Genomic DNA, 17,044 nt, shown 5'->3' on the forward strand with positions numbered 1-17,044 from the left:
TAATTTGACGATAGTTCAAAGGAATCTTGGAATCCTTACCTGGCTTAGAAAAAGGGAGTACAATAGTATGGCACCAACCATCAAGAAAAACATTCTCCTCCCAAATCTGGTTAAAATGAACCAAAAGAACAGCAAGAAAGGCAGGAGAGAAATGGCACAACATCTCATAATAAATAATCATCGAATCCGACTGATGTACTGCCAGACTGAAGAAGATCAAGCTTGAGTTCCACTAGCATAAAGGGGCAATTATAGTCAGAGAAATGATCAGCCCACAAGGAAAGAGGCAACTGCTCTTCCCATATGTCTTGATAGCTAAGAAGGTGAGGGATGAGGCTGAAGTGCTAGATGCACGAAAAATCTTTTGCTGAGAGTACTGGCAATGTTCTAGGTACCAGCACCTTCCTGGCCATCAGAGAGCAAGACCAAAAGGGTAAAGAAGTATACTGTCAACTGACCTTTTAAATCTTGTTCCATATGACTTTGGAACAGCTGGATTGATTGGTTGGTTGGTTTGGTGTTTTATGGAGCAAAGCAACTAGGCTACCTGTGCCAAACATCTGGTAAAAATTTAAAATTAAAGTAAAATTCATAGAAGGAAATTATGGTAAAACAAAGTTCAAATTTTGATTTGAAAACATAAATAGCATTAAACCCAATTTTTTCATCTAGTCTACAGTGGTAAGAGAAAAGCTGCAGTAATAAAAGTTGTAAAGGACTTCCTGTAGCATAACTGTAATTATCATAACCTGCCAGAATGACTTATAGGTAAGTTCAAAAACCACCATTAATCACCTGAAGTTGGCCTTGATGTTATGGCCATTATCAGAAAGTAAAGTAATAAAAGTTTTAAAAGACTTGTAGCAAAATTTGAATTATAACTCACTGGGATAGCTAACAGCTAGTTCAAACAGTAGTGTTGGTCACCTGAAGTTGGCCTTTCCAGTCCTGATTTCGAGTTATTTGATGTTACAGTCATTTTATAATTTCAAATCGAACTAGATGTACCTTGATAAATTACAAAACTTAAATAGCATTAAAGAGATTAATGGCCTTTAAAAAAACTGAAACATTTCTAATGTTGACAGTGTCACCATTGCCAATAACACTGCCTAACCTTGAGACAGAACATGTTTAAAATGGTGCCATCGTTGACAGTCATAACGAGAGCAAGAAAGTAAAATGTGGCTTATTGTGACCTGAGTGTTACACAGACTACACATTGGGTCATCAGTTCCAGATGAAAGAAAACGATGAGTTAAACAGCTGTGATCAATGTGTAGTCTACTTAAAACAACTTCCTCTTTCCGATCCTTACAGAAGCAAGACGGCCAAAGTCCAATATAGGGTTTTATTTGGAAAAGCTTGTTTTCACATTGCTCACTCCAAGTCGACTGCCAGCAGGCATGGAGCCAAACCTTGAATACAGGACCATAGTCCATGTATGGAACAGGCAGAGTAGTGATAGTGTCAGAGCAGATATATGTAACTGCAGTATTGGCGAGCTCGTTCTCGTGAATACCAACGTGGCCCACTATCCAGAAAAACTGGACAGAAGTATATGTTAAAGAGAAACAGGCCAATCTGTTTTGAATATCGGCGAGAACAGAGTGTAAACTAACGTGAAGCAATTCCAGAGTCAGTAAAGAACTGAGTGAGTCAGTATAAATAGTGCAGTTTGAGTACTGCTTAGCTTCTATGTGATCCAGGGCAAGAGAAATGGCGTACAGTTCAGCAGTGAACACAGAAGTTGTAGAAAGGATTCTGCATGCAACCACCGAACCACAACAAACCATGGCAGAGCCCACACAGTCACCTGGTTTTGAACTATCTGTATAAATGGGAATGGAAGGATGGTTTGAAAGATGCTCAGCAAATAACAAACAGTATTTCCAATCGGAAATGTCTGCTTTTCTCAGATGATATAAAGAAATCTCACAATCAAGGACTGTTAAAAACCATGGTGGGATGGGCTTACCTAGTGGATACAGCAATGTTATTCAAAGACATACCCAATTCATCTAATTGCACCTGGATATGAAGGCCAAAAGGAGCAATGGCAGATCGTCTGTTCTAAAAACGTATCGCCCACCAAGGAAGAAAAACACAACCCCAGGTAGGATACTCTGGTAAGGGACGAAGTTTCAAAGTATAAAGTAAAGACAGTTGCAAATGGGGAAGGTGCAAAGAAGGTTCACGAGACTCTACGTATAAACTCTGAACTGGGGAAGTGCAGAAAGTCACAGTGCAGAGCTGAAGTCCTTGATAATGAATGGGGTCCAGCATCTTTAAGGCCAAGATCCTGGTAGAGCCACAGACCAGTGATCCATAGTCGAGTTTTGAACAAATAAGAACACGATATATCTATAGTATAGAACAGGGGTTCCCAACCTTTTGGCACTCGCGACATGAAAATGTAATTGATGAAATAAAATTCATGTTATCCCAAGCTACTTCTAACAAGGCTACGCGACTCCCTGTCAAGGCTTCGCGACCCCAGGGGGTCGCGACCCACCAGTTGGGAATCCCTGGTATAGAACATCGAACTGTTCCCCAGGTGATGGAAGAGAGGACATGGAGGATGTTCATTGCACTTGTACATTTGACTCGTAGATGATGTGTGGTATAAAGGTCAGCTTGCAGTCAAAAATAAGCCCCATGAACTTTGTCTCAGAGACCACAGGCAGCACAACTTCACCAATACGGAGTTCAGGATCATGGTGAATACCCCGTCGGTGGCAAAAGTGCATGCAAATGGCTTTAGAGAGAGAGAAGTTAAAGCTGTTTGTCATGGTCCACTTCAGTAAATGATTGAGGGCAATCTGTAGCTGCTGCTCAATATACCTCATGTTCAACGACTGACAGGAGATGTGAAAGTTATCAACATAGAGCCCATTTGCAATAGTAAAAGGGAGTTGTTCAGTGATGGCATTAATACTGAAAAATGTGACATTCAAACACAGCCCTAAGGCGCTCCAAGTTCCTGTAGGAAAGAACGGGAAAGTGTCGAACCCATATTAACTTGGAATCTCCTATCCCTTAAAAAATTGTTAATAAAAATGGGCGAATGGTCACATAACCCACATATATGGAGGTCTCGCAGAATGCCATACCTCTATATTGTATCATAAGCCTTTTCAATGTCAAAGAATACTGATACAAGTTGTTGTCATTTGAGAAAGGCTTCTCTGATGGACGTTTCAAGTCGAATCAGGTGGTCCATGGTGGAGTTCTGTCATCAGAACCCACACTGGGTGGATGAGAGGAGGTTGTTTGATTCTAGGAACCAAACGAGACAAACATTAACCATCCTCTCTAAGGTCTTACAGCAACAGCTCATCAAAGCAATTGAACTGTAGTTTGAAGGAATCTTGGGATCCTTACCAGGCTTAGAGAAAGGAAAGACAATAGCCTAGCACCAGGCATCAAGAAAACCATTCTCCTGCCAGATCCAGTTGAAAAGGTCTGACTGATGAACTGCAAGCCCAATGAAGGCCAGTTTGAGTTACACCAGTGTAAAGGGACGATTATAGTCATAGAGACTATCAGCTTGAAAGGACAGAGGTGTTTTCTCTGCCTGAGTCTTGATGGCAAAGAAGGTGGAAGCAGAAGCAGAAGTGCTAGATACCCAGCAAGAGCTTTCACCTTAAGTATCAGCGGTGCTCTGAGAATCAGTTACTTCTTGGCCATCAGAGAGCAAGATCAATAGGGGGACAAAATTATACTGCCCACTGACCTTTTGATCTTGTCCCATATGACCTTGGAACTGGTGGTAGAAGATATGCTAGTTGTGAACTGAATCTAAGATTACTTCTGGTTTTGACATCTTACCCACCAAGCATGTGCATGGGCCTGCTGGAAAGCAATGTAGTGCGAGTGTGGGATACCTATGAAAAGTATACCACACGATATTTTTAGCCTTCCGTGCCATGTGGCAGGCAAGATTCCACCACAGACGAAAATATCGTGGAAAACGTGTTGAGGTTTTAGAAATACACTGAGCAGCTGCTTGTATAATGCAGTAAGTTACTGCTGCCACACAGTCATCTATTGATGGCTTACAGATAATGACAGGATCAAGTTCTGAAAAGCAGTGAAAGAGGGCCAGTTAACTTGATCCAGCTTCCACCAGGGCACGTGGATCGGGTGGCATCGACAACGGCCAATCTCTCTCAAAATTATAGGAAAACGATCACTGCCTCATGGTTTATTGTTAACCATTCAAGAAAAATGGGAGAATAGTAAAAGGGAGCCAACTGAGAGGTCAATAGCAGTAAAGGACTGACTAGATGCATGAAAATAAGTAGAAGAACCTGTACTGAAAAAAGAAAGGTTGTGATCAGAGAGCATATGCTCTATGGAACAACCCTCCTATCAACATCAGCACTTCCCCAGAGGGAATGATGTCCATTAAAGTCCCCAGGATTAAAGAGGGAGGCAGCAACTGTTCAATGAGAGCATCAAGGTCTGATTATCATATGTCTCTTCAGAGGACAGGTAGAGAGAACAAACAGTGATGGTGTGACCCAAGGAAATGGATGGCTACGGCTTCCAAGGGTGTCTCGAGTGGCAAAGACAGGGTGGGCACATGCTGATCTACCAACAGTGCCACCCCTCCATGCACTCGTCCATCACACAGCCTGTCATTTCTGTACAAAGAAAACTACCGAAAGATGACTGTATCAGCAGGTTTCATAAATGTTTCCTGTAAGGAAAGACCCACAGGATGGTAAGGAAGCAATCAGTGTTTTGATGTCATCCAGATCAGAATGTAAACCTCAACAGTTCCATTGTATCAAGGTGGCCATTTTTATTTACGTGTAGGTGAATTGTGTGAAGAACCCATCTGTTTATGACCACGTCTTTTTTCTTTACTGTCTTTATTCGAGGGAGGTCTATCGACCTCCATTGATCCTGCACTAGGTTGATTGAGCAAATCTGCTGCTGGAAGAGGATTCCAGCAAGTGAGAACATAAACAAATGATCGTTTTGCATCGTGGGATGGGAGAAGATGTATTGAAGGAAATACCTGTGCTCAAAACCAAAGGAAGGGGATCTTGGAATTTGTTGGAATGTATAGAAGGGACAGAGATGGGTGTTGAAGTTGATTAATCAACCTTTTTAACCATGGAGGTCAAAGACTTTTCATTTGTTTTGAGAATGGTTTTTGGAGGCAGAAAGAGATCCGTCTGGACTCCCACTATAGTAGTGGAACGAAGTGCAGCAGCAGTTATCCGAGATGAAGTGGCGGACAGCAACTTGCGAGCCTCAGGATAAGTTATGTTATGAATCGTTTTCAAACGTTGTACCTCTTTTTCTTCCAACCATTTAAGGCAAGAACGAAAGTAGGACAGGTGAGAGCCATTGTAATTGATGTAATGGGGGTCCATTTCACACCCATAGGCATCATGGTCCTTACCACTGCACCGAGCACACATCAAGGAGCCACAGCATGACGTCTTTGAGTGACCAAACTGCTAACACTGGAAACATTGGAGAGGGTTTGGAATATATGACTGTATTCCGCAATTAACACAACCTGCCTTGATGTTGGCAGGTGGACATGGTAACGTAATTTTGAGAATGAGGACATTGGTCGGCATCATAATTCCATCTTTACGAGTGGATATACGCTTCACTGTAGAAACCCCTTGGGTTGAGAAACTAGCGATAATCTCCGACTCTGGGATGTTCTTCAAATCCCTCTCAACCATATCTCCTCGTGACAAATTCAACGTTCATGAGGTGTAACCTCAATAGGTATATCCCCAATTGCCTTTGAATGCAAGAGGAGTTCAATGTGTTGAGATGTGGATGTTTCCACCAATATGTCACCATATCGAAGCTTCTTTACTGACTTTGGAAAACTAGCAACTCCCTCTAGTCCCTTCTAATGAAAAAGGGAGATATTTGCCATAAATGTTTATCTGAAAGTGAATGCAATATATGAAAATGAGGTACAACATGTGGTACAGATGGTGAGGATTGCTGCTCAAAATCTTTAAGACGTGGTCCTTTACCTATAGACTATTTTTCGCTGTTTTATTAAGGTTTTTAATTGAAGTATCCGTAATGATAAAAGGAACATTTTGGTGCCGACTGACCCAACCCACCATGGAGCCCTACAAGAGGACGCACTACAATGTCAAACAAGGACACTGCAGCATCGCCAGGGTTTTGTGAGCACTATACTCAAACACCAGCATCAGATACGATCTCCGCAACACCTGTTGAGAACATCCAACACTGATACTTGGTTGACCTTAGCCCAAATGGACCAGCCGATTGACCCAAGGGGCCAACCCAAGGCCGCCCGTCTACAGGAATTCAAGGCCAAAATGGTGTTTATGGTTGGACCTCTCAACCACCAGGATCCTATCTTCCTATTCACGGGTCACCAAACACGTGGGTGGATGTTTAGATCCCAGAGGAGGTAAACTGAAAGAGGTCCTTCCCTTGGAGGTCCCCTCACTACGTACAGGAATCCACACTGAGGGGGCCAAAAAGACATGTCTCTGTTTGTGGACAAAGATTCCAGCGACTGAGGTCGTGAACGAATGGTCGTCTTACTTCTTAAGGCTACAGAAAAGGATGAACCCAAGGAAACACCCAAGCCTGAAGCCAAAGGAAATGGAACTGGGCAGTCAGTAGAAGGAGTGGGAGGGGCAAAAATGGAAGCTTACATAGAGTCGTCAAGTCTTTTAATCATGGAAGACAAAAGATTCTTCAACTGTTTTGCTGACAACTCTGCTGGAGGCAGAGAGATCTGTCTGCACTCCCTCTGTGGCAGTGGAATGGAGTGCAGCAACATATATGTCCGAGATGGAGTTGGTAACAATAATTTTCGAGTCTCTGAGTAGGAGATATTATTTATAGTCTTCAAGCATTGCACCTCTATTTCCTCCACTCATTTAGGGCAAGAAATAGAGTAAGAGGAGTGTGGACCACTACATTTAACACAGCGTGGTTCTAATTTGCACTCGTAAGCATCGTGATCTTTGCCACCATAAAGAGCCCATGTTAAAGAACCACAACATGATGTTTTTGAGTGACTGAACCATTGACACTGGAAACATCTGAGAGGGTTGGGAATGTATAGCCATACCTTATAGTTCAGATAACCTGCTTTGACTATGGCAGGAAGAAGTGGTAATATACACATCAACATCAGAAGAGTAGTAGGCACCATACTTCTGCCTTTGTGAGTGGAGATTCAGCGCATTACAGAAACGTCTTTGCTAGAGAAACCAGCGAGTATCTGAGTTTCATATGCTCGTTTTCATTTTTATTTATTTTTCCATAAATGGGGGTATCCAATGATAAAAATGCTACATTTCAGCGCCCACTAACTCCACAACAATGGAGTTCCGAAAAAAACAAAACGCAATACAATGTCAAACAAGGATATTACAACAACAACAGAGCTTCGTGAGTGCAATGCCAAAACACCACTATCAGACACAGTGTTCACAACACCCGTTGAGAACGTCCAATATTGATACTCGGTTGACTAGCTGATTGACCCTGGGGGCACCCCAAGGCCGTCCGTCTACAGGAATTCAAGGCCAAAGTGGTGTGGTTTGGTTTTAAATTTCGCGCAAAACTACACGAGGGCTAGCTGCGCTAGCCTTCCCTAATGTTGCAATGTAAGACTAGAGAGAAGGTAGCTAATCATCACCATCCACCGCCAACTCTTGGGCTACTCTTTTGCTAACGAGTAGTGGAATTGATTGTAACATTATAACGCCCCCACGGCTGAAAGAGCGAGCATGTTCGGTGCGACAGGAATTCGAACCCGCGACCCTCAGATTACGACTCGAACGCCTTAACCCACTTGGCCATGCCGGGCCAAATTTATTATGCGACGTACATGATGTATTACAATTTCAAACAGCCGGAAATCTGAATTTAGAAATTGATCGAATATCGATATGTATCATTTATGATATTTGGCAACAAGTTTGATGCACATAATTTTTTCTTAACACAGATATATTTTAATATAAAACACAACACTACAATTTATAATAATAGTTATTACAAATGACGATTTATACAGAAAACATTTATAAACTCACAAATAATATTCAGTCACATCTCTGGTCTGGGACAACGAACGAATTAATTTTAAGTTGATACCCAGGATACACTTCACTTGACGGGAGTGCCAGCTATTCTTGCTTGGCCTAACGCGGTTTACAAGCTTGCTTTTCACAGAGAGAGACAGATATCTAATATCCTCTTAGAAATACTAATGTCCAAAGTTAATGTTCTGAAGTTTAACGGTTTGTAATGTTTAATATTTATAAAATGTTCCCCGTGAAATTCTGTAGTTTTCTTATTAATAAGCATTAATCACAATTATAGCTTCCGTGGCTCATAGTATACTGACTGTAGCGACCCAACAATATATTAAACTTCTCTTAGCGCGAAAATTTATAATCTTTAGGCGAACTTCTCGAAAGTTCACTTGGCAACAATGTAAATTATATATTGTTGATTCTTACACCCGAGAACCTTTTACAAATTTAAAGAACAGGCGAGACTTGCACAATACACATTTAACAATATACGCTACATGCATTAAACTGAAACGAAAGTAGATATTAAAATAAATGCATAACACTAAATCCATTACACAAGTCTAAGTAACAAACAAAGGAGCAAAAAGCATTAATACTGGGCACACCATACTACTGACTACAATTTGATTCAATAGTAATATACTGTACCAGTTTCCTCGTTGCGCCTTAGCTTCTCGAAGTACGACTGAATCGCAAGACAGATGGTATGGTTTTACACTTACACTACACTTTGCACTGACTTCATTAGATCAGCCGGATAGTTACTACAGTAACGACACGCATGTGCTGTGAATATACACTTGTATATTTTTTCAACCACCCTGTTTTTTTAACGTGCATTTCTTACTCATAATTAACTAGGATTATTCAGTTGTAAATGTTGTTGCTTTTAATTTATTAAAAACAAATTATATATTCATATCAAAACAAGTCACGTGCATTTCACGATAAATGGTATTTTGAACACGTTGTTTCCTGCTTATCAATAAAAATGTTAATACACCCACTGTTTAGGCTTAACAATTTCGAAGAGGGCGTGATACGTAACATAAATCGGAAAGTCGTCCGAGATGAATTACAGTACGTAACATAATGCTAATAAATAATTGGTGATTCCATTCAAAATTTTGTTTTGTGAAAGTGATGTGAAACGACAAATTTCACTTTTATTACCTTGACTTAATTAAATGCAGTGCTATTTACACGGAGAATGTAAAGTATCGTTTTAATCACATGTACAAATAAATAATATAGACACAATATCCAGTCTTATTTATCTAGTTTTTCGGAGTTCCTAATTGTAGTCTTGAAAATATAATATTTGTACTTTTATTCAACTCGTATGTTCTGATTATTCCCTCCTTTTTAAATTAACAATTTTTCCCTAATCTTGTTTCATAAGTTTTATTTCCACTTATAGAGAAAAACTTTTACGCTACGCGCGTGGGTTCAATTGAATATTGTTTTTCAACAGTTTATTGCTGCCTTGTCTGTTTTTCACTCAGTCACCACATTGTCATTTATTCAAAATAAATAACAAATTTACAACAAAAAATAAACACTCGTACTGGTGTGAAAATACAACTTGTGAACAAGCATCGAACTTATTTCATTTACTGTGATTGTTACTGAATAAATTAAATGATTCGTTATCGTTATGTGGGTTGGACTTGGCACTGTATTTACCAGATAATTAATCGAACTCACTCACGGACGGATCACGTTACTCTTGTATAATTTCATCCAGACTTATCCTCCATAACTGTGTTAAGAGTTCAAGCAAGCGTACGAAATACGTAACTCACAAATTTCCGTTTGATATGATACGAGTATCAATGTGTACGGGAACATTAAGTTACTATCGAGACTCGTAAAACATTTGTCAAATTATCATCTTTATTACAAAAGTACTTCTTCACAGACAGGATTTCTAGAATAATAGAAAAGAATTCTAATCGCATACACCGAATCCTAAAATTTTACTTGTTCTAAGCCTATCATCATCAATTAAGCACTTATTGAATACGACCTATATTCGATAAATTAACACTAACTTGTGTACAGTTTTTGCTTTAGTTAGGTCTAAACTTTACCGTATTTAGTGCTTAGTACTATCAGTAAATAAATTTATAATTCTACAACCTAATGTTAGACCTTTTAAAAAACTTCCCTGAGCTTTTAATATTTTCTTGTACTAATACATATTTACATAAGCCGTTGTTTACTTACGCACACGCACTTAGATATTTAGGTAGTAAAGCACACACGTGTTTAAGATGTTTATACTCAACGTTTTTGAGCGCACGTGAAAGAAACGTTTTTAACGATACGATGTGCTACATGTCGTTACTGGTAATGGATTCTCTACGAACACATGTTAAATTTGAAAATATGCTGACGTCTTTAACAATTTTACAGTTCTTTGACAGTTTCGGCTTGACGATTATTTTGTTTGGTACTTTTTTTAAAAAGGTTTACAATTCTACATATATAAAAATACAAAAACATGTTGATCATATCAAAGAAAACTTTTTTAAAAAAATTCGACCGTCTTGAACTTAAAGGCACACCCAGAAATACACGTTGGTTACAGAGGACTCTGGCTCTCATCATATTAACTTTCATTATCTCACAAAACTTGTCTCCAGAACAATTTGAAATAATAAATTGGTAACATTAATACTAAACATTTTCTAACTTCTGTATAAAAATGTTCACGATGGTGAATAAAACACAGCTAAAAACACCACACCTATAACATTTAGTAGGTTCAAGGAATATATAAAAACTGAAGGATGTTTAGAGCTGGTTGGACCCGTGGTAGTGTTTAGGGTGAAGATGAATTATAATCTACAGATGGTCTCCACTTAGAGTAGTGCCTTTTCTAAGAAAGCTTTAAGTATGTTCATTACAAATAATTTAAACTAAGTTCGCTTATTGGTGAGAAAGGTAGGAAATAATCAAATTCATAGGATAGTTACAGCAATGAAAATTTTGAAAGAAAAAAAAAGGCTTTAGACCATAAATTCTGAATAAATTTGGTTGCTGTTATTCTAATATTAAGTGTTAGGATTAAATGGATAAGTTCAGGGCTCTAGTTTAAAGGAAATACTATGATATGATATTTTGATCCAGAGAATATTGACAATAGGTATTGGTTCAAAATTTAAGGTTATAAGTAATTTAATAGTGACAGACATTTTTAAATAAGGGTTGGTTTTTGTGTAATGGATGAACTGCAGCTGGTTGGGACTAAAGAAACAAAAATGATTGTGAAGAGGTTCAATCTACAAGAGTTACAATCAGAGGTTTTAAAGGTAAAAAAGTTTGAGTGGCAATTGTTACAAAAGCCACCTAATCTTGTAGATGGGGCCATTGAAACAAGATGATCAGAATGCTACCAACAAGAGTACAAATGCAATAACTGTGGGAAAATTTTACTGTAGATATACTGACTGGGATTTATGAAGCCAAGCTGTGAAAGGGAAATACTTTCAAGATGGTTCTCTATACTGAGTAGTCAGAAATGACATATTTAAAATGTTTTTTTAACCATTATTGAGGACGTGGCGAAAAAGTCGAAGTAGAATTAATATTACCCAATTATGTTTGACATTCTGCTATATGTATTGAGATAAAAAGAAATTAATTTTATTTATAATATTCAAAAACCTAATTCTGATGCCATGAGGAAATATTTATCCCTAGTGAATTTATAAAAATGTGATGAGAGACAGTGCTGGGAAATTAAAAAAAATAATAAATTGTTTTTATCCAAAATATTAATGATTCAAAAAACAAAAGAGGGGAAAACTAACAGATTTACTAAAGTTCAAAAAACAAAGTTTAAATTGGCCAATATTTCATCATTGTAAGTTCATAGCAGTTAGAAGAAGCTGCAATGCATGTTGTCTGAAATATATACATTTCCATTATCATAGAGTAGCTTTTTTCTAACTTTATTCTTAAAATATTACCCATACTTTAAATTTGATTTTTCCAGTTATGTTACTACTAGCCAGCATATTTGTTTTGTATTATACAGAATTTAAGAATGCTTGTTTGTTTTGAATTTTGTGCAAAGCTATATAAAGGCTATCTGTACTAGCTGTCCCTAATTTTGCAGTGTAAGACTAGAGAAAAAGCATCTAGTCATCACCACCCACTGCCAACTCTTGGGCTACCATTTTACCACTGAATAGTGGGGTTAACCGTCACATTAAAATGCCCCCACGCCTGGAAAGGTATGTGTGGTGCGACAGGGATTCAAACCCACGACCCTCAGATTACGAGTCAAACGCCTTAACCCACCTGGCTATGCCAGACCCATAAGAAAGAATCTGGAATATGTGTCGTACATATATGAAATTTAAGTTGACAGTTAGGTCTGAAGAGTTACATAATAAAGGAAGGGAAGGGATTTGGTTAAAAATAAATAAATCAGGAAATTCAAAAAGGCTTATAAGGAAATTAAAATTAATATTTGTTATTTTGAAGTATGTTAAATATAAACAAGAGGTTAAAATGGGGAATGAGTCCTTCAAAAATGTCAGCAGCAAAATACTATGATATCATTAAAACAACTGGTCTCATAAAAGATTTTAGCAGTATTCCTAGAATCATGACCTTGAATATTCCATAAGGAACATAGAATTTGACCTGAGCCATATAGATATTAATCCCTTGGTGGTAAGTACAAAATTTAGAAGTTTAAAAATGAAGCACCAGAAAAAGTTTTTGCCTACAATTTTAAAGAAAGAAGGTCAAAGGTTAAATATCTGAGCCTCTCTGTAATTTATAGTTGGTCAGTAGGTCAGTGTAGAGGTGCCTATGGATAATTGCTAAGCCTACTCTTATTTTAAAAGGATTATGGCTAATAAGTTCATGATTAATTATGTGAAACTGGATTAATCAGTATGTGACATGTAATCTGACATCATCTGTTAAGACAATAAAGAGGGGTGGTAGGTTTAAAAATCTGTAAACTGTAGATGGAAAATATTCGATTAAGATATTGTTGCAAAGACTATCATTATTTATAATTTAGTGTCATTTTTTTTCCAATTCTTTATAACTCATATTATTTTATGACTGATATTAAGTGTTGCATTTCAATGTTTGCAGATTAAATTATTTATTTACAAATTCCTGTTCAAGCACTCTCATATTACTGTTTAATAAACTTCCTACTTTTTCCTACCATAGTAGCCATGTTATTCTTTGATAAGTTATAAATTTGATATAAAAGGAAGCCAACATAGGTTCTTGCTGTAGTAGTCTATTATCTTCATTCAATGATGTTGCTTGTTATCTGGACAATGGAAGTGTGGACTTTGTGTACCTAGATTTTCAAGAAGCTTTTGATACAGTGCCACATAAAAGATTAGATAAGAAAATCACAGCAGTTACAGAAAATTTGACTGTATTGTGGTTACAAGAGATAAAACAAAAAAGATCTTATTTATGGAATTCAAACAAACTGGGCCTTTGTTACAAATGAAGTGCCTCATAAATCAATGTTTGGGGGCCTTTTCTTACATTCATTAATGATACTGATATGGGGTATAACTAGTGAATTAATTGTTTTCTGGTAACATTAAATTCTTTGATATTTCTATTACTATTGAGAATGATGATGCTTTATAAATTGACGTGTATGAATTGGTTAGTTGGACAAATAATTGGCAAATAACCTATAATTATAAAGTGCAAGGAATCATTAGAGCCACCATAATTTAGACCCCAATTTTAATACAAGAGCTTATGCATCTGTGTAACCAAACAAAATAACATCAGGCTATTTTCTTGGTAAGACACCTTTGGGCCCAAGACAAGTCTTTTGTTTAAAATTCTTCCCACAGAAATTTCATGGAGAGTTTTTAATCGAGTCCTCGCTCACCCAACCTACCCACATTGAACTTTTTCTGCACCACATCTTACAGAGTTAGCCTACTGGGTACAGTAGTTTTACAAAAGTAATTAGATGAATGGTTGTTGTACAGTAAGCATCCAAAATAACATATACTGACACATTCGTATGATACTTTTGAATGTGTAGTTTAGTGTGTTACGCTCCACTGCTATGCACGCGGTCCTATAAATAAAGATATCTCAAAATCTTTCACATTGGTAAAGTGGAATTTAAACAAAAAGATTTTCTTGATGAGCCATCTTACATATGCCAAACCTCTTCACATAAATATCGTGAAGGTTTTGTTAAAAAATACCTTCTGCTCTACCCTTTTCTTTCATGGATAGTGGAATGGTTCACTGAAACATCGTTTTACAGCTAAAATCAAAATGCGAATGTGTACCTAAGGGTGCATGCTGATATACTCTATCTGATAGAGTTCTGGATAATTCGCTTCAATATTATAATAGCAATGACCTAATGAACAAATTAGAGAATTACATAACACACGATGAACGCTAGCCCTAACCACCTCTCCCCCTCTAAACATCATATATAATAAATTATAGGCCAAACAGTGCTAAATGAATCTTAGACAGTAAACGTAGCCTTCTTTTAAAAGGGTTATGTATGTACAAACAGGATTACGTTTGTGTTTTTACAACTGCTAAGCGGAGCTGTATTGCGAACACAGACTAACAATGCGATCATATACGAGTGAATCTAATGAAAACATACAAGTTAATATTACCCTACGACATGGTTTAAACAGGGTATGTTAATTAAAACAGCAGAAAATGGACAAAACATACTACGAGTAATGTAACAAGGGTTAATACCCATGGTTCAGTAACAGTAGAAACAAAATAGCAATCCTGAGAGGCCAATACTGAACATGACCCTCCTTGGGCCGAATCCTGATGAAGAAGTGAACGCTTGCATGGTCAAGATAACTTTACAGAGAGCTGTTATAAATACTTCGTACAGTCGTTGGCAAACAGATATTTCACAACCTTAGAAAATCCACAACACTTTACTAAACCGCTACGCTATGAAACATTGTGGTAATGGTTCAAATGAAGCCAGTGGTAAAGTTAATCAGTCCCCTGACGAGAAAAATTATAAAATTATGTTTTCGCCGATTTCTATACCTTGATGAATTGAAATTATCATTACGTCTACTTGCAAGTAAAAAAGAAAAAGAATTAATTATAACTAAAATATAAGTAATATTTTTGCATTTTAACTCAATTTGTTTGTCTTGTTATACTTGAATTAGTTCGTTTATTCAAAAACGCCTTCCTTAAAAACAAAAAAGTCTAATTTCGCGTTCGTAATTAAAATTCATACGATTTTCCCTCTTCAGTGGTGCTGTTATAGCAGAATTGGATGAAAGATGCTTACTTAGTATCCGTTTATAACATTCTCTAGATAATCGATCAGTTTGCGAGAAATGTTCCTGGTAATTTGTTTGTTTGAAGTTAAGCACAAGGCGACACAATGGCCTATCTGTAACCTTTCCTTGTGGCACTAGTATCAAAACCCAGATTCTAACGTTAAAAGTCCACAGAATATACCGAAGAGCCACTGGAAACAGAGATCCTGCTTGTTATACCCCTTATAATACAATACACACACTCACATACCCTATTTATTGGTGTATAAGACGATGCTTCTTTCTTATAAAACAATACCTGGCATTAACCTTCGTCTTATATACACGTTAAAAGAAGTCTCTGATTAATAGCATATTTAACCCATACTTTTGGTTTGATTTTTGTTTAGTAAGTCAATTAACATCATGCCACCTGCTGTGTCATGATAACATCTTATCACTCATCGGGATCTCTACTAGCTCACCCTCACATTGAAATTCTTTCAGGCGAGATTACAGTAAATTAATCTACGATACGTTTTTTTTTCACCTTTGTATTAGTTACATTTTTGTGCGCCACCAATACCAAGAGAGGCACACGTACATGTATGTCCCACTCAATTTTATTACTCATTAAAATCTTTACCTGCCCACCCTCACATTGAAATTCGTTTAGGCAGGATTAGAGTAAATTAATCTACGAGACCTTCGACCATTTCGAGAGATACATTTGACCTCCTTACTTTTAACCCTTATTTTATTTTTAAAATCATGAAATTATATGCTACGACATTGTTTGAACGATGTTACGCATATAAGATGTATGTTACCTACGTTTTCTTTTAATTATTTATGAATTATGTATGGTATATGTGAACTTTAACAAGTGAAAGTAAAACTCGTATTAGTGCAGCCTCTGATGCACAATGTTTAAATAAGATGAGTATAGAGATGTAGGACTAACTTGGAAAAGCGAGTAGCCAAATAGCCCAGTAAGAATGTTTCTAAGTGTAAAAAAATGTACTGTGTTTATTTATCCTGAACTTTCTGTAACATATTAGCATTTATACATTGGCAGCGTGTTTTTCAACCTATGGTTGATGGACTGACTGTTAAATATTACGTACAATGAGTCTGACAACCATGGGTATCGAAACCCAGTTTTTGTCGTTATAAATCCACAGATATACCGCTGTGCCAAGTGTGGTGGGTCTACGTTTTCATAGAAACGGTAATTGAATTACTTTTGAGATTTAGGAATTTTTACTCAAAATTCGTTTTGTTGAAGCGATTATGTTGTTTGTGCTTTCTTGAGGAGTGAAGAAAATTTAAAGCTAGCCGGAATATTCACGAAAAATCAAGGCTTAATTTTGAAAGTGTTCCATTTTGAACGGCGGACATTAAGTGCGTTTTACCAGTCCAGTGAGACTCCAAAATTTTTGTTACAAAATTTTCGAAAAATGCGAAAAATTCACTACATACAAAGTCTATGATAACCCTAGATCTTATATACTCATGGAAGATGGAAATTCGTTTATTTTTTAATTACACAGACATGCTATGCTAATTCTACACACACAAAAACATTCACGAAGACATTCCATTTAAAATAATTTGACCAACACAAAACAGTAAAACACAGTTAGATGAAACTTTGTAAATCTTAGTGGCGGC

At 37.2% G+C, this 17,044-nt stretch overlaps 1 protein-coding gene across 7 annotated transcripts in view; it reads right to left on the reverse strand.

Annotated features, from left to right (window-relative positions):
- LOC143253781 (3 beta-hydroxysteroid dehydrogenase/Delta 5-->4-isomerase type 2-like) overlaps nt 1-17,044 on the reverse strand; it is a 41,473-nt gene that overhangs the window by 11,624 nt on the left and 12,805 nt on the right. For 2 of the 7 annotated variants that reach the window (XM_076508140.1, XM_076508141.1), the window contains exon 1: nt 8,733-8,996. The exons of 1 other annotated variant lie outside the window; for it this stretch is intronic. Coding sequence is in view for 1 of the 6 variants with exons in the window: in XM_076508144.1 (XP_076364259.1) it covers nt 14,835-14,838 (4 nt within the window). In the remaining 5 variants the exon portion in view is untranslated. Of the gene's footprint in view, nt 1-8,732; nt 9,006-14,834; nt 15,081-17,044 lie in introns of those variants that run through there. 4 more of the 7 variants (XM_076508142.1, XM_076508144.1, XM_076508145.1 and 1 more) reach the window with 4 other exon arrangements.

The sequence above is a fragment of the Tachypleus tridentatus genome, chromosome 6, assembly GCF_004210375.1.
Source record: "Tachypleus tridentatus isolate NWPU-2018 chromosome 6, ASM421037v1, whole genome shotgun sequence".
Taxonomy (NCBI): domain Eukaryota; kingdom Metazoa; phylum Arthropoda; class Merostomata; order Xiphosura; family Limulidae; genus Tachypleus; species Tachypleus tridentatus.